This window comes from Emydura macquarii, unplaced genomic scaffold, assembly GCF_026122565.2.
Source record: "Emydura macquarii macquarii isolate MOO-44397 ecotype Brisbane River unplaced genomic scaffold, CSIRO-AGI_Emac_v2 contig_1790, whole genome shotgun sequence".
Taxonomy (NCBI): domain Eukaryota; kingdom Metazoa; phylum Chordata; order Testudines; family Chelidae; genus Emydura; species Emydura macquarii.
In genome coordinates, this window is record NW_027131927.1 from 2,020,023 (window position 1) to 2,042,628 (window position 22,606).

At 59.4% G+C, this 22,606-nt stretch overlaps 1 protein-coding gene across 1 annotated transcript; it reads left to right on the plus strand.

Moving 5' to 3' along the window:
* Positions 1–12,741: 12,741 nt before the first annotated feature.
* Positions 12,742–21,207, plus strand: BLVRB (biliverdin reductase B). Its single transcript, XM_067557272.1, has 5 exons — positions 12,742–12,922; positions 18,144–18,305; positions 19,015–19,104; positions 20,274–20,405; positions 20,824–21,207. The coding sequence occupies exons 1-5, from the start codon at positions 12,841–12,843 to the stop codon at positions 20,985–20,987; spliced, it is 630 nt and encodes a 209-aa protein (XP_067413373.1). The 5' UTR covers positions 12,742–12,840; the 3' UTR covers positions 20,988–21,207.
* Positions 21,208–22,606: the final 1,399 nt, after the last annotated feature.

Here is a 22,606-nt window from a genome sequence, read left to right on the forward strand (position 1 = left end):
CAGGGAGCGTTAATGTCTACCAGGAACAAAAGCAAGTGACAGAATCTGGGCCGGGATTCGCGGAGACCCCGATCCAGCCAGTGCAGGAGGCAGTCCCACAAACCGCAAGAGAAGCACCAGCTAGAGTGCTTTGCTGGATCAGGGCCTGACAGCTGCTTTGGCTGCTCTTTTCTAAGCAGCATGAACAGCGCCAAGCGCTTTCCAGCAAACAGCTGCGCAGAGCCAAGTTGCTGGAGCGTGATATGTACTGGTGCATGTGCAATGCTGCACACGCACTGTTTCTGCACGGTGTCCCCTCTGCACACAGCCCCCCCGCACCCTGGCCTGCACAGGAATGGTCTCACACAGCCATCCGATCCCTCGTCGTGCAACTGGCAACACGCACCAAATGCATGCATGAGGGATCGGCACACGAATGCTGCATGCACGATTCACCGGCGTGCAGGCTGTGCTCGCTATCCCCCGGGCACGCCAGCGATAGAACTGGTATCCGCCGCACCCCAGCTTCGTGCCCATGGGTTCTGCCCACATAGATGCCATCCCGGGCATCTAAACACCGTGCACAAGTGATCGCAAGGGGCAAAGCTGCCCCCTCAAATCACGTGTGCGCAGTTCAGCTGCTCCGGCACGCAGGCGTTTGAGTTCACACACACAGAACCCTGTGCGCCTGGAAGCGGGCTCTGTTCTGCACACTCTCAGCCTCCTGGCCAGCATGCGAGGGCTTTGCACACGTGCGATTCACCCAGCCAACACTGCCCACGCTCAGGAGTAAATTCTCTGGGGCAGGGACTGTCTTTCCTCTGGGTCTGGGCAGCACCCGGCACAACGGGGTCCCTGATGCCAGCTGAGGCTTTCGGGCACTGCCACAATCTAAATGATTCATCATAACCCAGACGCTCTCCCTGTAAGACGGACCCGGCAGCAAGACGCCAGACCATTTCCTCCATGGGTGGATGTCGGAGGAACTCCATTCAAGCCAGTGGATTTCTACCAGTCTACACGTGCTGAGGATCCGGGCTGCCACTGGCGGGGCCGGATTCTCCGCTGCCCCGAGCTCGTGCGCTCGTTGACAGTGGGGCAAAGTGAGTGCACAGCGGGTGTGAAATGCCCCGAGTCTCACCCAGCACCATTTCACACTCTGCCCAGCTAGGGAGCGGCCCCGCAGTCTTTGCAGGACACCTTTCTACATGGGGCTAAACAAAGCTTTCAAGGTTGAGATTTTTAACTGCACCTTAGAGATCCGGGCTCCCAAAATGACAGGTAATCGGGTTCCCAAAGGGTGAGATTCCAACCCAGCAGTCTGGGCCAGGGGGCTAAGGCCGTCAGTGGGTGAGAGCAGGGAGCCCGGACTCCTGGGTTCTATCCTGGCTCTGGGAAGGGTGTGGGGTCTAGTGGTAGAACAGGTGGGGGCTGGCAGCCAGGACTCCTGGGGTCTATTCCCAATTCTGCCCCTGGCCTGTAGGATGACCTGGTGTGACTCTTTTCCCATCCCACCCTCAGTCAATTTCAATTGTAAACTCTCCAGGGGCAGGGACTGTCTCCGCCTGGGGGTCTGTGCAAGATGGGGCCCTGAGCTCAGCTAGAGTCTCTACATGCTACTGTAATACGCCCCGTAATTATCTCCTAGCACCTGTGCCTTTCCCGTAGGGCTCTGATTCCCCATTACTCAGTGTAAAACGCCACCCCTGTGAGCCGACAGTTTCGCCCTGCCTTTGCACGGCTGTGATGGCAGCACATGGGGCTGGGCACGTGATGAATCAATAAACACACAATCCAAACTACCGGTGGCAACAACCACACATCGAGTGGGCAGCTGCGGCCACTCCAAACTCCCAACCGGCTTTGAAACAGTCATTAAAGTCTCATTGGGCTAATAGATTTTAAGCCGAGAAGGCGCCTTTACGATCTAAATTTGCCTTCCTACATCAGAGATCCTGCATCCAGCCTGTAGTAAGAAGTGAGAGCTTAAGGCCTGTAAAACAGGCTAAGGCCTAAATGGAAAAAGCCGAGTGAACAGAAGTATAAGGGGTCACTCAAGTTAACTGAAACTCGTACAGGAAAGTGCTGATTCTGCAAGGTTGTAAGACCGCCAAAATATTACTAAAATATGTAGCAGGTGTAAGAGGTACCAAGATACTAACTCTCTGAAATGACACTTCTATGGATAGAAATGATACATGGAGTGGTGTTGCCCAAATCAGCCAATCAACGGAAAAGGTGGTATTAGACTACGTCAAGAGGGTGGCAACTATCTACGTCAAAGGGGGCAGAACGAAAGTGTATGTAACAGTGTATAAAAGAGGGTGTCAGAGGGAATACTGGCGTCCGGTCTAGGGGATAACGGAAAGTCCCGCCGTTGGGCCGAGACCATTGTAACGCCGCCTATGCGAAATGGACCCAGAGGTACTCTGCAAGTCATTTCTCATTGTGCCGCATGCAATAAACCTGGCCTGGGTGCCTTCGTTGCTCAGCTAATCTGTGGTCGTGTCGACTCATTCGATCGTGAGAGTCGTCTCAGTTTCCTGGCCAGAGCTGGGACAGCATCTACACAGGGACACACACGCACGCAGCCTACACTGATAAACATCGGTGACCAACACACCGAGTACAACACAGCCCAACACATGTCTCGCTCTACATTCCCAGTTCGCCTCAGTTCCTAGTCCCAACGTGACACCAAACGAGGGACGCTACCTTTCACGCTGCCCTTCAGATTACTCTGCACACGTGCGCCGCTGGTCCAGATCGGGGCTCTTCTACGTGAGGAAGCCGAGTGGAGCAACTACTGCGCCATTGTTAGCGCTGTAACTATTCCAGGTTCCAGGAGCTGTTATCCCGGAACAGCAATGCCACGTGGGGAGCTCGCCTGGAATCGCTCCGCGCTCAATTTCCTCAAGCCAGGGCCTTCATTTAAAGAGTCAGGGCTGAAAGCGGAAACGACAAAAGAGATGGCAGGTTCCTGACCTGACCTTGGGCGAGTCGCTTGCCCCGTCCGTCTGTAAAAGGGAGACGCTGCTACCTGCTGCGGTGCAGGATCTGAGGTTCACTTAGCGTTAGCAGAGGACTGGGTTGGAAAGGTTCGCAGCGATACGCAGAGACGAGCAAATAACTGAATTTTCCGTGTGGTGGCTGAATCGGAAAACCCGGAAGGAAAAATTGTTTGAGGTCGACTGGAAATGACAATTATTTGTTTTTTTCTAGGAGAAATCCCCCTCCCCCCCAATATTTAAATTTGGGGCAAACAAGCATTACATTTTCAGGTGTTTTCTTCCATTTTCTTCCTGTGGTTCGTTTTTACAAGATAGCTACAGAAAAGCCAATGTTTGCTTGTCTCCATTTTTAGCCAGCCGACACGATTCACTGAATCGGACCCAAACTAGCGGACAGCTTTGTTCGACCAAGAACTGCATTTTTTGGCGAAGAAGCTCGTCACCACAACCCATTCGCCCAGCGGCAGCAATAAACACGACGTGGGAATGGCTGACTTTTTGCACAGCGTCACTGGAAAGGCGCTGGCTGCGCACGTGCCTGGTTTGAGCAATTCGGGCGCCCTCAGGCTGGCGTCTTAGTGCCTGGTGAGTAAACAGGCCGAGCGGAGCGTGAAATGCTCGCAAATAAGCGCTGCTCCCGCGGAACATCCCCAGCCCCGTTCGTTAGCTTTTCGCGTGGGCTTTTCTGAATCAGAAGCGAAATGGGAAAGTGAGAATCCATGTGAGCGGGGAAGGATTCTTTGGCGGGGGAAGGAATAATATTACGTCATTGCTAGCAGGGCTTTTGTAAAGTGCTTTGAGATCTGCTTTGAGATTATTCCTTCCTCTGCCAAAGAATCCTTCCCCTGGCCAGCTGTGGGGGAGCGGGGGCGGTTCCCCTGCACTCCGGCTCAGCACGGCAGGGGGGAGGGGGGAGAACCACGGCAAACCAGCCGGGCACATTTGCAGATGTCATAGCTGTTCAGGCCAGAAGGGATCAATAGATCAGAGCATCAGGTAGCACTTCCCGCACCTTCCCCGCCCGCCCCGGGGGCTGCAGGGACTCGAGGGCACTTTGCAAACTGCCAGGACTGTTACTCCCGCTATACAGACAGGGGAAACTGAGGCACAGAGCCAGGAAGGGACTTGTGCATGAATCCTGGCTCCCAGCCCCCACTGCTCTGACCCACTAGGCCTCCCTCATCTCCCTGAGCCAGGAACAGAACCCAGGAGTCCTGGCTCCCAGCTCCCCCTCCCCTCTAGATCCCACTCCTAAACAACAGAGATTGGACAGAGCAGAAGGATGAGAGCCAAGCAGGGGCACAAAGCGGGGATCCCAGCTGGGCGCTGCAGGTGCTGTGCGGCGTAGCTCCAAGCACCCAGGGGTTCCTGGAAGCTGCACTGAGCGCTGAAAGGACTGAAAAAGGCTGGGGGGCTGGAAAGGGACCCACAGGTACCGGGCCTGGGAGATAAAGGGGGAGGAAGAGCAGGGATGAGACATTAACCCTTCCAGTGGTTAATTACTCTGACCACTAAAAACCCACCCCTCAGTTCCAGTCTGAATTTGTCCAGCTTCAGCTTCCAGCCATGGGCTGGTGCTCCACCTTTCTCCGCTAGGCAGAAGAGCCCGTGAGCTTCCCCCTGTGGGCTGCCATTGACGGGGATCCAGTCTCCCCTTCGCCTTCTCTTCGTTCAGCTACATGGCTGGAGCTCCTGGAGCCGGGCGCGCCACGGCAGGTTTTTTAATCCTTTAATCGTTCCCGGGGCTCTCCTCTGACCCTCCTCCCACTGCTGGACGTCCTCCTTGAAAGGTGGCCAACAGAACTGGACACCGGAGCCCAGCAGCGTCGCCTCTCGGTTCCTACTGGCCGTTCCTCTAGTCCAGGGCCTCGCGTTGAGCGTTTCCAGGAGGGCAGAGCCATCCTTCAGCCCCGTTCTTCACCCCACACCCGCCCCGAAGCCCTCAACTCCCTCCACAGCGTTTGGGGGAAGCAGCGGACTAAGCTCCGGCCGTGCCAGCGAGGAAAGGGCGTGGGGGCAGCTGTGCCAAGGAGACGTGTGAGGGGCTCTCTTCTGCTTTTAGCTGTGTGCCCCCCTTGCTCCCCGGAGGGTGCGGTGATCCCCCGGCTACCTACAGCCCCTCACCGGGGGTGGGTTGTAAACACAGTGGATGCCAAACCAGCCTTTTCCCCCTAGCTAATGGCTTCTTTTCCGCACCACACAGTGATCTCGCTGCTGGAGGGGAAGGGGCACTCAGGCAGGAGAAGAGCTGCAGTGGCACAGGAATGGGCTGGGTTCACTGGGCTCCCCCAGCCAGCACCTCGGCCAGGCCCTGGGGCCTGCAGCCAGGAGGAGGGTGAAAGCGCTCAGCCCCCTAGCTAATCCGCTTCCATCGTCAGGGAGGTAATATCACTGGGCAGGGCAGGGTCAGGCCAGATCTCCGGAACGTGTCAGGGTTCACACTGGATCCCTACACACCTAGGGGGCTGGGGAGGGATTTTCACGGGGCTAAGGGAGGGGGGCTGTACCAGGCCCTCCACAGCCGGGAGAGGGTCAAACGGATCCCTATGTGGTTAAGAGGCAGGGGTCTCAGCGGATGCCTACCGGGCTGGGGGAAGGGTCCTGGAGCCTGGACCACCCACAGATACTGACGCACAGAGCCGGGCTCTCAACGCCTGGCAGGGATTGGGCCCCCCACATCCCTGTTGTGCAGATCTGCAGTGACAGGCGCTCGGCGGCTCGGGATAAAGCGCCTGGAGGGCCGAAGCACGGGGGGGGGGGAGGGAGGGGGAGGGTGTCAGACCCAGCATGGACCTGGGAAGATGCAGAGGGAGGCACAAATCCTGTTGCGCCAACTCCCCGGCTGCTCAGCTCCTTGGTGCAGCTTCTGCAACCCCCACTCGACCGCCGCCCTCTCGGGGCAATGGGGCAGGGACCTGCCCCAGCGCCCTGCCCTGCCCCACTCACACCCCCACCAGCTGTCCCCTCATGGTACCACGCCGGGATGGATCCTGCGCTGTCACTGCCCTGAAGGGACTCCACCGAAGGCAGCAGAGCTGCACGGGACTGGGGAGAGATGGGCCTGGGGTCAAAACACTGGGCTGGGGTTCTGGATCCCCGGCTCCATCCCAGCTGTGCCCCAGACCCTCTGAGGGGTTATGGGCAAGGCCCTGTTTCTCTCTGGGGTGCAGCTGCCCCATCTAGAACATGGGGATAATGTTCCTCCCTTTCTCTGTTCGGACTGGGAGCTCTTTGGGGCAGGGACTGTCTCTCACTTTGGGTCCGCGCAGCGCCCGGCACGACGGGCCCCTGATCTCAGTCAGAATCCGTGCAGCATCCGGCATGACGGGCCCTGATCTCTGGCGGGGTCTGTGCAGCGCCTGGCACTGCTTAAGGTGTTTTGGCCACTTTCTGCCACCTGTACCCCCAGGGGAGAGAATCTGGTTTCCCACCGCACCTGTTCTTCACTCCCCAGTCTGTATTTAATCTCCCTAGCCTGGAAGCTCTTTAGGGGCAGGTTTCTTTCCCCCCCCGGTTGCTCCAAACCCTAAAGCACCCCGACGACAGAAGCTAGGGCCATGAGATGAGGCTCGGAACGCACAGTCAAACCTGCAAGGCTCAGGCCGATCTCTATTAGAGGCCAGGGTGGGAGCTGAAGCTGGGGGCAGATTAACTCGGTGGTGATTGCCACCGGGGGTCCTGAGAGCACAGACGCAGCCGGGCCAGCACCTGGCGGGGTGCTGGGCAAAACAGGCTCATCCAGCCTGGAAATCCCTGTGTTACCAGCTTGCTGGGGAAGGGAGAGCCGGGTACAGAGTCCGATCGCTTGGGCCAGAGGGACCTCGTGCATGGCGTGGGCCGGAGTCCCTCACCCATGATCCCCGCCTCCAGCCCAGAACTTCTGGCTGGCTAGAGCAGACCTTGTGGATGGCGACGCCCCGTCTCGACTTAGACTCCAAGTGCGGGAGAATCCCTCCCACGCCCAGATCAGTCGTTCCCAGGGCTAAGTCCCCTCGCTTGTACATCGGCACTTCGTTTCTAGCCTCAATTTGTCTCACTTTGGCGTCTGACCCCTGGACCTGGGGCTGCCTTTGTCCTGCTCCAAACCCAGGATTTACACACAGGACTCCACTTGTGCTCAGTCCAGCTGCGTGAACGGAGAGTAAGCTGCCCTGAATCGGATCCACTCAGACATCACGCCCGGGGAACGAGTCTATCTCACTGTCTCAGCAGCTCACATACCCCCTCACCCTGGCCCGTAGGATCTGCGCCCCTCTCTATCTTTAACAGCGCCCTGGACAGGTGGGCAGAGCTGTCAATACACGGGCTACGGTCACACAGAGAGTCTGTGGCGCGCTCCCTATGCTGTAAAGGATCCTTGCTGGCCCTAGAGCAGCACACGAATGCTACTGAGCTGAGGGTCTGACCAAGGTGCGGGCAGCATCGTGGATCTTCCCATCTCCCTCGGAAGGGTCAGGATGCAGCACAGCCATGGGGTGGAGGGGCCGATCCTAACCCACCCCCTGCTCCGGTGCCAGGATCCTGGGTCTGTTTCGGAATTGAAAGGTTCCCTCTTGTCCTAGAGACAAAACAGGGCCCAGCTACCCAGATTCCCTTTGAGGGACAGACACCAGGCAGGCAGAGCCACATATGCTGCTTGCAATGGATGCTCTGACCAGAGCAATGCAGGAGGTCAGATTGGCCTGGAAATGCCTGGAAATCTCGTCATCCCCTGGCCAGGCAGAAGGCACCGCCAGACAAACAGACAGGGCCGCTGGAGCTTGCCTCCCGCCAGGACCAGCAAATCAATCAAGCCTGGCCGGGCATCCGTCCCGCAGTCAGGTGGCCTTAACCCTTCGGAGGCTGCAGGCAGGTAGGCAGTTGTGGGCTTGTCACCCGCCCGTGCACGTACACACACGTCCCCTTCAGAGCTCGTCTGCCTGGCGGTCTGGAAAACGCCAGTGCGCTGGGCTAATGCAGCGGACGGCAGAGCAATCAATCAGGGGAGAAGGTGCCGAGATGGAACAGCGTTAGGGGTGGTCAGAGAGGGGAATATAGCTGGGGATGGATGGAGGGATAGAGGGGTATGCACAGGGACTGCCAGCAGGGTATATATGGCAATGCACAGATAACACCGAGGCAGCCAGCCTCCCTGAGAGCCAATCCCCGGCCCCACGCTCTCCCTTGCATGCCACTGGTTTTCTTTTAGCCGGAACATCCGCCCCAATCAGTAAAACAACCCCCTCAGAAAGGAGTCAGAGGAATAAATGGAAGACCGGACGAGGCTGAGATGGGAGCAGACGCGCCTGCACCCAGCCAGAGAGATGCGTTAGCGAGGCAGGGCGAGAGATCAGCCTGGCTCAATGAGCCTGGCCTCCTGGGGTTAAACAGCAGCCGGGGGGGTGGGGTAGGGGGGAAGCCTCATTCAGCTCCTGGCAAGGAGCATCTCTGCCCTGCCTTTCACCTTCAGCAAACCTCGCCAGGGAGAGGCCCGCTGCACCAGGAAATTATGTCACAGGCACAAATGCTCAGGGCAGGGATGCAGGGGGATTAAAGGGTTTCCAAGTCCCATGTGCACTCACGGGGGCCGCAATGCAAATAATAAAGGCACATCATTCCCCTGGGTCCGGACAGGACAGCCCGTGGGGACCCGGCTGAGCCTGCAGGGACAGGGAGACGGTGCTTGGGGGAAAAAAAACCCAGCCCATCTCCCACCAGGAACAAAAACCTGCCTCCCAACTTCCCGCTCCGGCTCAGGAGCGTGGGTTCGCCCGGGGGAAAGGGAAAAATACCGGGTCAGAGAGACACACACTCAGAGAGGCTCGCCTGGCATGGGCCAAAGGGGCACCGTGCACCAGGCTGGTAAAAAGCATCCCTCCCCCCCCCCCCCCAGCATCTCCTGCCGGTGACCCCGCGGGCAGCCGCCCCTGGGCACCCAGAGCCGGCTCTCTGCTGGCACCCTGGGGCGGTGCCACTCCTACACCCCACCAAAAGGGGGCTTCCCCATTCCCCGACCACCTGCCGGCCCCGACCCAACCAGCCCCCGCCCCGCTCCGCTCCCAGCCCCCTGCAGCGCCAGGCCCGAGGCGCAAAGACTCACCCCGGCCCCGGAGCAGCCCCGGCGCCAGCAGCATCCAGGAGTCGGTGCGCGCTGCAGAGCGCACGGCCAGGCGGCCCCGCCGTCACCGCCGCCCCCCCGCGCCCGGCCAATCCCCGCTCGGCGGCGCAGGCTCCCTCCCTCCCCGCCCGGCCGGCCCGGTGCGAGGAGCGAAGCGGGGAACCGAGCTGCTGGGCCGCGCTCGGGGCAGGGCGACGCTCACGGGGCTGGGTGGTCGGAGGGGCGCAGCCTCCAGGACGCCTGGGTTCTCTTCCTGCCCCACGGCGGGGGTTCAGACCGGGAGCTCTGCCGTGCAGGGACTGTCCTTTGGAGGGGTCTGGGCATCAGCCGGCAGGATGGGGCCTGGCTCGTGGTCAGGGTCCGGGCAACACCTGGCACAAACGGGCCCTGATCTGGGTCGGGGTCTGGGCAGCGCTCCGCCGGGGGGGGACGACTGAATCCCAGTGGGGGACTCAAAATTTGAGGTTTTTTTATTGACAGTATTTTTTATAAAACCATTCTGCAAAGCCTAAACTCGTCAGAATAAAGTGTCAGCACAAGAGGCGTTTGTCCCCTGTGGATTTAAAGGCTGCTATAATGGTACCTCGTCCATCCTAATTTAACCCAGTTGTTACAGGGAACAGCATCGGTGACTCTGGCAGACGAGAGAAAACGAATTGTGTGTGTCTCTGGTTTTGGGTTGTTTGCTCTGTGACCCCTCTGGTGGGTTATAAATAAGTTTCGGTTCAGTGGGGAAACAAAGCACATTGCAGAGTTGGGGACATAGGCAGGGTTGAATTAAGATAATCTGGGTCACAAGGTATATCCCCTATACTTGGCTCTGCCCCGGGCTATGGCCCCTGGCTCAGTTTAGCGGGCCACTCCCAGAGCAGTTCACGTCTCTTTCAGCTACAGGTCCAGGCTACTGAAGCTAAAGGACAATGTTGGCACCAGAAATGGGGGTAAACTGGCCAGGAACCAGCTAACTGAGACTGGAGTTGGGGAGAAGGTTTCAAGTCATAGAGGAGGGAGGTTCCTTCCTCCAGGAGCAAGGGGGGCAAATCGGGCGGGGGGTTGGAGATGGAGCTTGATGAGTCTCTCAGTCATCGTGGGTTGTTCTCTGAAAACATTGGTTCGATGTGCAGTGGCCCTCAGAAACGCTAACAGAGCTAGGAACCATTAGGAAAGAGAGAGCCGGGGAGTAAGACAGAAAAGATCATAATGCCTGTGACCCGTCCGTGCCTAGGGTCGCCCATCTGAAAATGTCAAGGTCAGGACAGGTTGCAAGAGGAGAGCAGATTCTCCCAGACTGGTGGCTAACGCTGCAGTGAGATTCGCCAGCCAGTCACAAACAGTGCTCCTGATTTCCCCCACTGGTTATCAAGAAACTAAAACCAAGAAGTTACACAGCCCCCTTTATTGCAGTTTCCCAGCACCTAGGTCCAGTCAAGAGATAAGTTGTTAAAACTCTGTTCCCTTTACCAAATGTTCTCCTGATCCGCAAAGAATCAGCCGCATTACCAGACCAATATACGTCTGGATCTTACCCAAAATACCCCGCTGCCAGCCAATCCTTTAGTAACCAAACTAGAGGCTTATTATAAAAGGAAAAAAACATATGAGAAGAGAGATGTTAAATGGTCAAAGCAATCAGATACATACAAATGACTGTAAAGTCCATACCTATCAGATTCTCAGCAGAATTGCGGAGTCTGCAGGCTTGTGCAGTTCCTCTGATGTACGTCCAGTACCCGGCTGGGTCTCTGTCCTTTGTTTCACAGCTTCAGCTGTAGATGAGTTGATCCAGAGGTAGGATGGAAGCAGGAATGAGGACAAGATGCAGATGGGGCAGCTGCATTTTCTGGTCTGCCATGTGGCTTGTTTCAAGCACAAGCTCACAGCACATGGGCAGGGAAAGGCACTTGTAGTCCCCTTGACCACAGGCATGTCCCTATGTCCTGGCTGTCCTGGCTTCTCTCCCGGGCCCACAGTAAAGGTAATGGCCCTCGATGAGTCATCGGTGCTGACTCTATTCTGCCAGGGCGTGTAGCCCAGTAGCACAGCACAGACATACATCACACGTATCCGTAACGTACAATACAAATATGACACACACAATATTATCCCGCTTAGCCAATTATAATCTTTCCAACGGTACCTGCCATGGCATATCTCCTATGAACTATTGTAATTTTGCAATATTGATACCAATAATATTATAAATGGTCACCTCTGATCCAGACAGCGGCATGCAGCCACTATATAAATCCCTGCTACGCCCACTCCTCGAATACGGCTTGCAGAGCTGGTTGCCCCACCTCCAAAAAGATACGTTGGAATAGGGAAAAGTACAGAGGACAACAATGAGCAGGGGCATGGAAGAGTTTCCATGTGAGGAGAGAGTAACAAAACTGGGAAAAGAGGTCTCTACAGAGGTCTATACAATCATGACTGGTGCGGAGAAAGAGATGAGGGCAATGTTATTTACCCCTTCAGCTAACACAAGAACCAGGGGTCATCCAATGAAATTAATAGTCAGCAGGTTTCAAACAAACACAAGGGAAAGTACTTCTCCGCCCAATGCCCAGTCATCCTGGGGAACATGCACCAACAGGAGATGCTGTGAAGGCCAAAAGTCTAACTGGGTTCAAAAAAGAAGGAGATAAACTGATGGAGGATGGGGCCGTCAATGGCTATTAGCCAAGAGGGGCAGGGACACAACCCCACGCTCTGGGTGTCCCTAGACCTCTGACTGTCAGAAGCTGGGACTGGATGAATCATTTGCTAATTGCCCTGTTCTGTTCATTCCCTCTGAAGCACCTGGCACCAGCCGCTGTTGGAGACAGGACGCTGGGCTAAATGGGCCATTGGTCTGACCCCGTCTGGCCGTTCTTCTGCTCTGGTGCACGGGATGATATGATGGGGTCGCTGCCAGAGCAGGGCCTGAGTTCTGTTTGCCCCACTGAAACGTGGATGTGAAATGGCCCGGCTGAGAACGGCAGCGGGCTAGGGTGACTGGCTAGCAGGTGTGAAAAATCGGGACAGCAGGGGGGGTAATAGGAGGCCAGTATAGAAAAAGCTCCAACTATCAGGACTGTCCTGATTTTATAGGTCACCCTAGGCGTGGTGCGCCCTGTCTGCGCTGGGGGGGCCCTCTGAGCCCAAGGCAGGGCAGATGCAGGTAGGGCTGCGCTCGCCGTTGGATTGCCTTGGAGGAATCTCTATGATCATCCTCCGGCCCTGGGCAATGGAGGAAACGACCCCTAGGTTTCAGTTCAGCCCAGGGTGCAGCAGGACAGCGAGCGCTCTGCCCCAGGGAGATGGAGCCTGTGGATGTTGGTGCCTCCCCGGGTTCGGGTCTGAAGGGCAGAGCTGGTCTCTGCAGGTGGGGCCCAGAGACAGCCTGGGGGGAGCTTGCCATGGGCCCAGCTCTGGCCAGAACTGGACTAAATCACCCCCCTGTGGACAGAGTTCAGCCCAGCCCCGGGGCGCCAGGTCTGTCCCCAGCCTCTGCCATTGCTCAATGAGGAGGAGAGACGGGTCTAAACCTGACACTAGCTTAGTGCAGTCCGGATACTCCCCTTGGCCACGTGCCCGGGTCCGGGCTGCCCCGCGGGGAGAGAAGTGGGGGCAGAGCTGGGCCAGACGAGGTGGGGGCTGGCTCTGGCTCTGCCCGGCCCCCTGGGGTGGAGCTCCAAGCGGAAGGGATTTCTCTGTTTACACCGGGAGAGTGACTCAGGCCCTGCGCAGCTGGGAGCGGAGCCGGAGCCCGGCATGGCAGCCTACAAGAACATCGTGATTTTCGGGGCCACGGGCATGACCGGGCTGGCCACCCTGGCGCAAGCCATCAAAGCTGGTGAGAGGGGAGCCAGGGGCGGGGCTGGACGGGGCTGGATGTGAGTTCAGCAGGAGGGGCGCCAGGGAGAGAGCCGGGGGGGGGGGAGGCATGGATGGGACAGATGTGGAGCTGGCAAGTCACAGCTGTTAGGGCCGGGCGAGGGACAAACACTAGTGCAATGAGTCTGGGGGAGGGGGACTCAGCTGCCTGCCCCCTCCCTCCCCAGGGCAGAATAATGCCCCCACCCCGGAGATAAAGCCTCCCCGAGGATGGCACGCCCAGGGTGGGTTGCAAAGAGACGCCGTGATGACTGAGGGACAGACAAGGCTGCACAGGGCACAGCTGGAGGCGCCCAAGGCAGGCCAGGCGCTGGAGGCAGGGGCTGGGGGCTCAGGGAATCGGCGTTCAAATCCTGCCTCTGCCGCTGACAGCCCGTGTCACGGTGGGGCCCGTTTCCCCTCCTCTGACATTAGAATCCAGATCCTCCCCTTGTCTGTGCAGATGGGGAGCTCTTTGGGGCAGGGATTGTCTTTCGCCCTGGGTCCGTGCAGCACCTAGCACCATGGGGCCCTGATCGTGGTCAGGGTCTGGGCAGCACCCGGCTCGACGGGGCCCTGATCTCGGCCGGGGTCTGGGTAGTGCCCGACACGACAGGGCCCTGATCGTGGTCGGGGTCTGGGCAGCACCTGGCATGACGGGATCCCTGATCTCAGTTGGGAGCTGCCACAATACACCTCAGGGCAGGACAGTGCTGGGGGCTGGGGACAGAGTCCCTACGTCCTGGGGATGAGTAGGTGCTTCCTAGCCCATCAGGCTCTAACTAACTAACTTTTCCCCCCGTCCTCTGGGTGGGGAAGGCAAATGTGAGCCAGAGAGATAAGGCCAGGGCATTATTATCAGGACTGGGGAGGGCAGCAGCAGCAATAGCTGAAAAGACCTAACCTAAAGGGCTGGGTCTGCACCAAGTCTTTTTTTTAAACCACTGTTGCACCATGCTGTCAATAGTGTAAACGGTCCCGCTGCCGCACGCACTTGAAAGGCCTGCAGTATGGGGCCTTAGGTGGGCTGCGCATTGCCACTGACTCACTGCAGAAACCGGGGCATGTCCCATCACTGCCTGACTCAGTTTCCCCAGCGGTGGCATGGGGATGGTGGCACAGAGCCAGCAGCGAGAAGCACTTTGCAGCCCCGCTGGTGAAAGGGGCTACGAACTGGAGCCTGGATTTTCTTTGGCATCCCCCCTACTCCAGCCCAGAAGGTCAAACACGACCAGTGGCCTGGTCACAGACCTTGGCCCGGGGGGGGCGGGGATACGTCCTTCAGTCTCAGCGGCTGCACTTGCCTCCGTCCCCACCTCAGCACTGGCACGAGCCTGGTGCATTGAGTGCACGACCTTGGTGTGACCACAGCACAAGCCCACACTGAGGGCACGCAGCCGGGCCACAGTAATGCTGTCACGTGGGTCCCTGAGCCCCAGCCCCAGTGGTGCAGGATCAGTGCCGGGTGAACCATGAGTGTCTGCGAGGTGCCCAGGCCAGCACCTCCAGAGGAGCCAGCGGACGGGTGCTCAGCTAAAGGATCCTCAGAGTGAGCAGCTGGGTCAAAGACCTGCTGTGCACGGCGCTGTACAAACCAGATGGTCCCTGCCCCACAGAGCTGCCTGGCTAAGGAAGTAACAAGACACGGCTAGAGGCTGCAGCGAGTAAATTCAGGCTAGAAATAAGGTGCAGGTTTGTACCTAACCACTGGAGCAAACGGCCTGGGGAGGTGGGGGACGCCCAGCACTCGGCACCCGTAGATCCAGACCGTGTGTCTCTTTCCAGGGCTTTCCTCTAGTGTGGCCAGCAGCTCTGGCTGGATGCAGATCCTCTGGCTTGTGTTAGGCACAAGGGCAGATTGGCTGGGCATTATGGTCCCTTTGGGCCTAAAACTCTCTGAGTCCTGCAATCAATGGGGCCAGGTGGCCAGGGCGAAGGAGAGCTGGGCCGTGCAGTGCTGGCTGTGTCAGGGGGATGTCCTGGCTTTGCACCATGAGCCCCAGGAGGGCCAGGGGTGTTCTGCGGAAATGAGCAGAAGGCGGTTCGATGCCATGCCTTGGACACCACGGGGTTAAAATCCTATGGGGAGGTCGAGGCAGCTGTCCTGTGCACAGCTGCTAGATGTACTGCAAGCCCAACACCAGGACTGGGTGTGAAATGCCACCTGGGGTGCAGAGGGCAATCAGGACACGGGGGTTCTTTTCCCCTCTCTGCCACTGACCTGCTTGTGACTTGGGTAAGTCCCTTCCCACCGCCCAATTCCACATGTATCTAATAGTGAGGAAGGTCCTTAAACCTTCCTAGGACTCTCGATTGATGGGAAGTGCTGTGACAGAGCTGGGCTGTTGTTATTATTATGGGAACCATTTATACTGCAGTAGCTCCTTGAGACCCCAAATGAGATCAGGCCCCGTTGTGCCAGGCATTGCCCAGACACACAGAGAGAGACCCTGCCACAAAGAGCTCCCAGTCTAAAGTGCAGCAGGGGAAACAGAGGCACAAAGTGGGAAGGACAGGCCAGTGCAGAACTGGGACTAAAACCCAGGTCCCCCGAGTCCAGGGCCCTTTCCACTAGGCCACACTGCCTCTCAGCTATTAGGTCCATAATAGATCGGTGTCTTGCCTGGTGGGAATCAGGACAGAGCCAGAACACTCCCCGAGAATCACCCTTAGCCCAGATTCAGCAGGTTTAGACTGGTACCGAGGCAGTGACACGCCACCGTGCTGACAGCAGCCACCCCCCTCCACCCCCTTGCACCAGGAATGCAGCGTTCAAAGGTTCCCTGAGCCCCCAGGCCGGACCCACCAGCCCTGAGCCAGACGTGCTGCCGCTCCTTGGGCCCAGCTCATCCGTGCGTGCGTTAGCAGCCCTGCTTCCAGCCAGACGCAGGGGGTGGATTCGGCCAAGGGGGTCTGTGGAATAAACCCGCCTCTCGCCTGCGTGATGCGCTCGTGACCGTGGCGGCATCCAGCAGTACGAAGTGAAGCCGGCTGTTGTAGGCCCCAGCGGCTGTGACGCTCTGTCCCTTGTAACACACGCGTGAAAGAGGGTCTGAGCTGCGCCAAAGGCCCCGCAAAACTCAGAATCCCCTGGCCGGGCCTGAGGACGTGACTGGTTCTGCTCAGTGCACGGACGGCTAGGCTGGGTCATGGGAAAGCACAAAACTCCAGTGGGAATGCCTCCCCTTTCCTGCCCCCCACAGGGAGACTCCCGGGGTCTGATTCCCGCTGCCCGGTACCTTGCCCCGTCATTTCCCCCTGCGCCAAACCCTGGGCAACGTTTCACAGCCCGTTTGCACTGGTGTAAACTAGACCCAGAGAGGCTCTTTAGACTCAGTCTCCCAGCGAGGGAGAGGTCTTAATCACTGTCAGCTCTTTGCATCTCCTGGCCAAGTTCAACGCCCGGCTACTGGGTCTTGTTCTGCTGGGGATGGTGACATTTGCCAGCCCTCTGTGCACAGAAACCTGCCTGGCTCGGTCCCCCTGGGATCTGATCCCCCGTTTCCAGCCGGGAGCCAGGACGTGGGCTGCGAGGAAGCTGCCCCCTCCCTTTCTATCTCCTGTGCTCAGCCAGCCCTGGCCCCTGCCAGGCCGATGTCAAGGCGCCACCATGGCTAGCCAGCGATGGGTGCCGGCCCCCGCGGAGAAGGGCTGCAGGCGAGACGCCCGGCGGGCAGGGCAGGGACAAAGGGGCTGCCCTGTCGCAGCTCAGACGCCCCAACGCGGCACAGGCGTTGCAGTTTCTGCTGAGTCACGGTCCCCAGCCCCTCCCTCCTCGAGGTGCTGAGTCACCACCCCATGGCAGGGAGCGTGGGGCCCTAGGGGGCAGGGAATAACCACAGCACAGTGCGCCCCAGCTACACCCTGATCCCCCCAATCTGCCCCCTATGGGCCGTGGGCGGCCCATGTCACAGTCATGGCCCTGGCCATGCCCCCATCTGCCCCCATGGGCCCTGGGGGAGAGGGCATAGCCACAGCACAGAGCACCCTTCCCACTCACCAATCTGCCTCCTACACCTGCGGGTGGGAGCAGGGTCCCTATGCCGGTTCCCCACCAGCCAAGGAGCTGCTGTCCTGGGGGGATACTTAGGTGTCAATCCCACCCCCTTTATGCTGCCAGAGAGACCCAAACATGTCACAGAGTCAGGGCCTTAAATCTCAACCTGTAAAGGAACAAACACAGCCTCTTGCTGATTCGAGGGGGGCCCAAAGGCCCCCCAGCAGCCGCCCTGAGGGGAAGAGACCGAGAACCCCCCTCCCCAGCTCCCAGGGCGAGGTAGGAGTGTTGCCTGCAGTGGGGCCGTGCAATAGCCCAGATCATCACCAGCAGCTGATTCCAAGCAGCCAGGGAGCCCCAGTCAAATGATTTGACCTAGGCCCTCACTTGACCCAGGTTCCGGCGGTGGCACAAATTCAGGCCTCCCCAGCAGGCCTGGCAGGCAGCTTCACGCCGAGAAAACCTCTTGTCTCCTCGTGCTGCGCCGACAGCTGGACACGGCTCATTGGCGCCCAGAGTCCAGGGCCGGGACGTCAGCCCAGCACAGGCAGCTGGGCCTGGGGGAGTGAGCACAGCAGAGGAGCAAGGGCTAGTGGTTAGAACGGGGGGGCTGGGAACCAGGGCTCCTGGGGTCTATCCCCAGCGCTGGGAGGGAGGTTGGGGGACTAGTGGGTTAGAGCAGGGGGACTAGGAGCCAGGACACCTGGGTTCTATGCCCAGGGGAGTGGGACACAGATACTCTGCTGATGGAGACGGTCGGTAAGAGGATGGGGAGGGTTTGCTCTCAAGGTACCCATCTACCTTCCCTCCCAGACTTCAGACTCTCTTTCCAGCCTCAACATGCACCACCTAGTAACAGTCCCCCCTCCCCGTCCCCCCCCCCCCCCCAATCCCATGGGCGGCCCCACATCTGCCACCCTCCGGGTACCCTGCCCGCCCAGCTGTTGGGCCCACCCTCCAGTGTTGGCCAGGCAGATCTGGGGAGCTGCAGGTGGCTCAAGCTCGCCCTCTAGTGGCACAGAGCTGGTGCTGCAGGCACTCCCGTGGCAAGGCCTCCAGGTGAGTATCAGAGCTGGGGACAGAAATAGAACCCAGGAGTCCAGGCTCCCAGGCCCCTGCTCTCACCACCAGCCCCCACTCTCTATGGTGTCCGAGGCTCTTCCCCATGCATGATGCGCCCACTCCCTGTCTCTCCTGCTCTCAGGGTACAAGGTGACGGTGCTGGTGCGGGACCCGGCGCGTCTGCCCCCGGAGCACCAACCGGCGCGGGTCGTGGTGGGCGACGTGCTCAACCCGCAGGACGTGGACAAAGCAATTCAAGGGCAGGACGCCGTCATCATCATCCTGGGCACACGCAATGACCTGAGTATGACCCGCTGCGCCCTGCCACTGGCGTACCGGGGGTCTCCGGCGCCCAGGGGTCAGGCCTGCATTTGCATCCCCCCCTCACATGCAGGGCAGGAGAGGTCCTGGCGCCGCCCCCCAGCTGTCCTGGGGAGGGTGGGTCTGTGCCTGCAGTGGGGGCATGAGACCGGGGGGAGGAGGGAGAAATGCAGACTTGGCTCTGTCCGCTACCTGCACACACACACTTACTCGCCGCATGGCGCCTGCCTATCCTGCTCCAGCCCCACAGCCTGGCACCAGCTTGGACAGGGCAGCTTCACCTCCTGGCCTGGGGGAGACGCTGGGCCGTCCCTTCACGAGGCACAGGGGGCATTAGAGGGGCCAGCGCCCCCTGTCCCATGCGTGTCGTGAAGGGCCGGCCCGGCGCTCCCCCACAGGCCAGAGCCCAGGGGCCTGACCCCTCCCTTGGTACACCACTGGGCCCTGACAGGGGACAGGGACCCCCTCCCTGCTCTGCCTCCCCCTGGCTCCTTCCCCTGTACCCTCCCACCTCCCACTGCTCCTACCCTCCCGGCGTTCCCCTGAAAGCTCCCACTGCCCCTGCCAATTCCCTCACAGTTCCCATCCCCAATGCAGCCCCCTCCCCTCCGGCACTCTCCCACCCCTTCCCGCTCTGCCTGTGCCGCCCCCTCCCCAGAGTCCCCCTGACCCCTCTTCTTTCCCCCATCCAGGCCCCACCACCATGATGTCAGAGGGCACCCGGAACATTGTGGAGGCCATGAAAGCCCACGGGATCCGGAAGGTGGTCGTGTGCCTGTCCGGTGAGTCCAGGTGCCCCCACCCTGAGCTGTGGGGCAGTGGTGTGGCAGACCAGCTGGGTTCGTGCCCCACCCCATGTCTCTCTGGGGCACGCCACATCATCTGGGAGAGAGGAAATTCAGCTCTTGGCCACTGAGAATCTCTCTGGAGAGCTGGCCCTGCGCCTGGGGCCTGAGCTATTTGATTATGTTACTGAGTTTCCCCCAATTAGCGTCCGAAATTTGGTAGATTCTTGTCCCAGCATTAGGCCCAGCGTTATCAGAATGCCGGCCCAGCTGGGAGCCAGCCGGGACCACACTCACACTTAGGAGACGTCTGCTGCAACTGACTTCCTTTTGTGAACTCGGTTAGCAACGCTCCCAACCAGCGACTAAACAGAGAGCAGGAGTCTGAACAACCTGGGATGTTGTCATCCTTTCCCTCACCCCCAGCGTGGGTCTGGCATCTCCCCAGGCTGGGGTGCAGCTCTCATGCCGACATGCCTGCAGGCAGCTCCTCACCCTGCTGCGACTGGGGGGCCCTGCTCCTAATGTAGGTTATTAACCCTTTTACCTCGAGTCCATTAGCGTGCACGTTCCCAGGGCGTTCTTGTGGGCAGTTGCTGCCCGAATGTCAAACATCCCACGCTGGCTGAGCGTCTTGTGATCGGTCTGCAGGTCAGTCCTGGCAGCCTTCTGGCTTGGGATCCCTTATCGTCCAGGCTTACCCCAGTTAGCTGCTTACGCTGAACCCGGGGGCCCTGGTTAGCTTCGCTATTGTCTGACAGGCCTTGCAGGCTGGTCGTGTCCCTGCCGTAACGGAGACACGCGCCTCCACGAGCAAACACCACCAGGCTCTGCTCCCATCGCCGTAGGCACTGCACGGGCACTAGTGCATTTATCCTCACAGTGCCTGGGAGGCAGGGAGGAGTGAGCCCCACCTCTCAGTTGGGGGAGTGAAAGGACTGGCCCAAAGTCACCCAGGGAATCAGTGGGAGATGGGGATAGAACCCAGGAGTCCTGACTCCCAGCCCCCCTGCTCTAACCACTAGACCCTGCTCTAATCACTACACCCCGCTCCTCTCCCAGAGCCGGGGATAGAACCCAGGAATCCAGGGTTTGATTCCTGTGGCCATGGGAGCACTGTGCTTTCTCCCCACTTCTGACCCTTTCCTCATACCCTTCCTCTGTAGCTTTCCTGATGTGGGACCTGAAGAAGGTGCCTCCCAAGCTCCTGCCCGTGACGGAGGACCATATCCGCATGCACCAGATCCTGCAGGAGTCAGGGCTGGACTGCGTCTCCGTCATGCCTCCCCACATCGCTGGTGCGTAGGGGACGCCCACCAGGCCGGGGGGCTTTCGCTGTGGCTGGGACCAGATCTCTGGGAGAGAGGGGCAGGGTGAGATTCCCCCTTTGGGTCAAGGAGGGGCAGAGGCAGTGGATGAGGCAGGATACCTCCTCCCAGTTGGAGGGCTGGGCGCAGGACCTCCCTTGTGGTGGCAGGAGGGGAGGGCACAGGCTTGTAACATGCCTCTGCATGTGGGGTGGGTGGTTCAGAGCAGAGCCCCTTTTCACGCCCATCGCCTCTCCTGGCAGGCATGCTGGCCGAGCGGGGGGCTGGCAGGGGAGAAGCCTGGGGGGCTAATGCGGCCAGGGTCCCCCTGGTGGAAGAGGGGCAGATCCAGCAGGCCGGTCACCCTCAGCCCCTGCTATGTCCCAACCTGTCCTTCCCTGCCCGCCAGATGACCAGCCGCTGACCGGGGACTACACGGTGACGGTGAACACGTCCAGCGGGGCCCGGGTCATCTCCAAGCACGACCTCGGCCACTTCTTCCTCAAGTGCCTCACCACCTCGGAGTACGACAGGAAGAACGTCTACCTGTCCCGACACTACCCCAAGGTGTGAGGGCGCCGGCCCCCCGCCGGGAACCGAACCGCTGCAGCTGCCCCGGGTGCTTGGACCCAGCCGCCTGCTGTCGCTTACCGCTAACCTCTCCGCCCTCTCGTATGGGGACCCAGCCCTGCTGGGATGCCCTGGCGGCTCTCAGCCCAGCTTCTAGCAGCCCTGGCTAGGTCCCTGGACGGCGGGGCCATGTGAATCTGAAATCAGTTCTCTCCTCTCCTCCCACTGACCCTGCTGGAGAGAAAATTCAGCCTCTAGCTCCCCGGTGCCTTTCCGCAGGGATGGCTCCTCAGCTGGCATCTGTTAGCAGAGCGGGTCTGCAGTCAATCCCAGCTGGGGGGCAGGCTTGCTAACCCAAAACCAAATCCCCTCTCCCCCCAAGAGTCCAGGTCCAGGGCTCTGTTTGGTGTCTAGCTGCAGTTTTCTTCTAGCTGTCAGCAGGAGCTCCCCGGCCCTGCTGGCTTCCACCCCCCACCGTGCAGGGAGGAGTAAAGATTTACTATTTTCTCAGACTGACTCTTGCTGGTCTCTTTAATCTCTGAGCAGCCAGATCCTCGAGGCAGGTGTTCTTCACGGGGTGTAACTGCGGGATCAGCCTGTGTAACTCCCGGCCACTAGATCTTAATGAGGTTTCAAAAAAGATCGGATGAGCAGGCACGTCCAGCAGTACCAATGCCAAGATTCAAAATGCAGCGGAGAATTTGGAACTGTGCACACCCGCGGGTGCAGGGCGGCATTGTCACGTCGGGCTCTGAGCACCTTTCTGTCGGGGATCTCAAAGCACTTTACAAAGAAGGGGGAGGGGAGAGGACCATTATCCCCATTTTACAGATGGGGAAATCAAGGCACAGAGCACAGTGGTGTATCATGGGTCTCCAGTGCCCAGGAGCCAAGCCTGCACTTGGGCCCCCCCAGGTCTCAGGGCCCCTCCCCCACACACAGGGCAGGAGGGTTCCTGGCTCCCACAAGATGGCGCTGCCCTGGGGAAGGGGGGCTGTACCTGCAAGGGGGGAACACACCACTTACCTCCTCCTGCACAGCGGGCTTCCCCACCCTCCCCCGCACTTATCCGCCACGCGGTGCCGGCCTCTCCCGCTCCAGCCTGGTGCTGGCCCAGACAGCCCTGGTTTTAGGGGTCACCGTGATGCACCAGCCTCCAGTTCGGCAGGCTACGCTGCAGTCTCTAGACACACATGCTGCCACTTCACTCTTGGCGTCCGGGCACCTGTCTCCTGCCAAAGCCCCCGAGTGATTCACCGACGAGGGAGGACAGGGCGTTGGGCCGTGACCTTGCATGCAGGGCCCGACCTGATCGGTGGGCTGAGATGCCGCCTAGGGGGATCGGGCCCCCAGGCGAGTTGGCAAAACAACAGCTGGGGCAATGGGAGCCCTCCCTTCTGAGCAGGGGTTGGGGCACCCACCCAGGAGGTGGGAGAGATCTGGCTCAAGTCCAGGGAAATACGGAATGTGAACAGGGATCTGCCACCTCTCAAGAGAGGGCCCATAACATGACAACCGTTTCATCACTGGTCAAAGCATCTCCGGGAGGGAAGGAAGGAAGACAGACCCACCCAATCTACTGTGGGGGAGGTTTTGGGTCTGGGGATAGGACGGTGCTTGGG

Excerpts from the sequence above, each read along its gene's own strand:
- BLVRB (XM_067557272.1), top strand. The coding sequence starts at position 12,841 with ATGGCAGCCTACAAGAACATCGTGATTTTCGGGGCCACGGGCATGACC. Across the intron at positions 18,306-19,014 it reads GGGCACACGCAATGACCTGA|GCCCCACCACCATGATGTCA; the intron begins GTATGACCCGCT and ends TCCCCCATCCAG. Across the intron at positions 20,406-20,823 it reads CATGCCTCCCCACATCGCTG|ATGACCAGCCGCTGACCGGG; the intron begins GTGCGTAGGGGA and ends CCTGCCCGCCAG.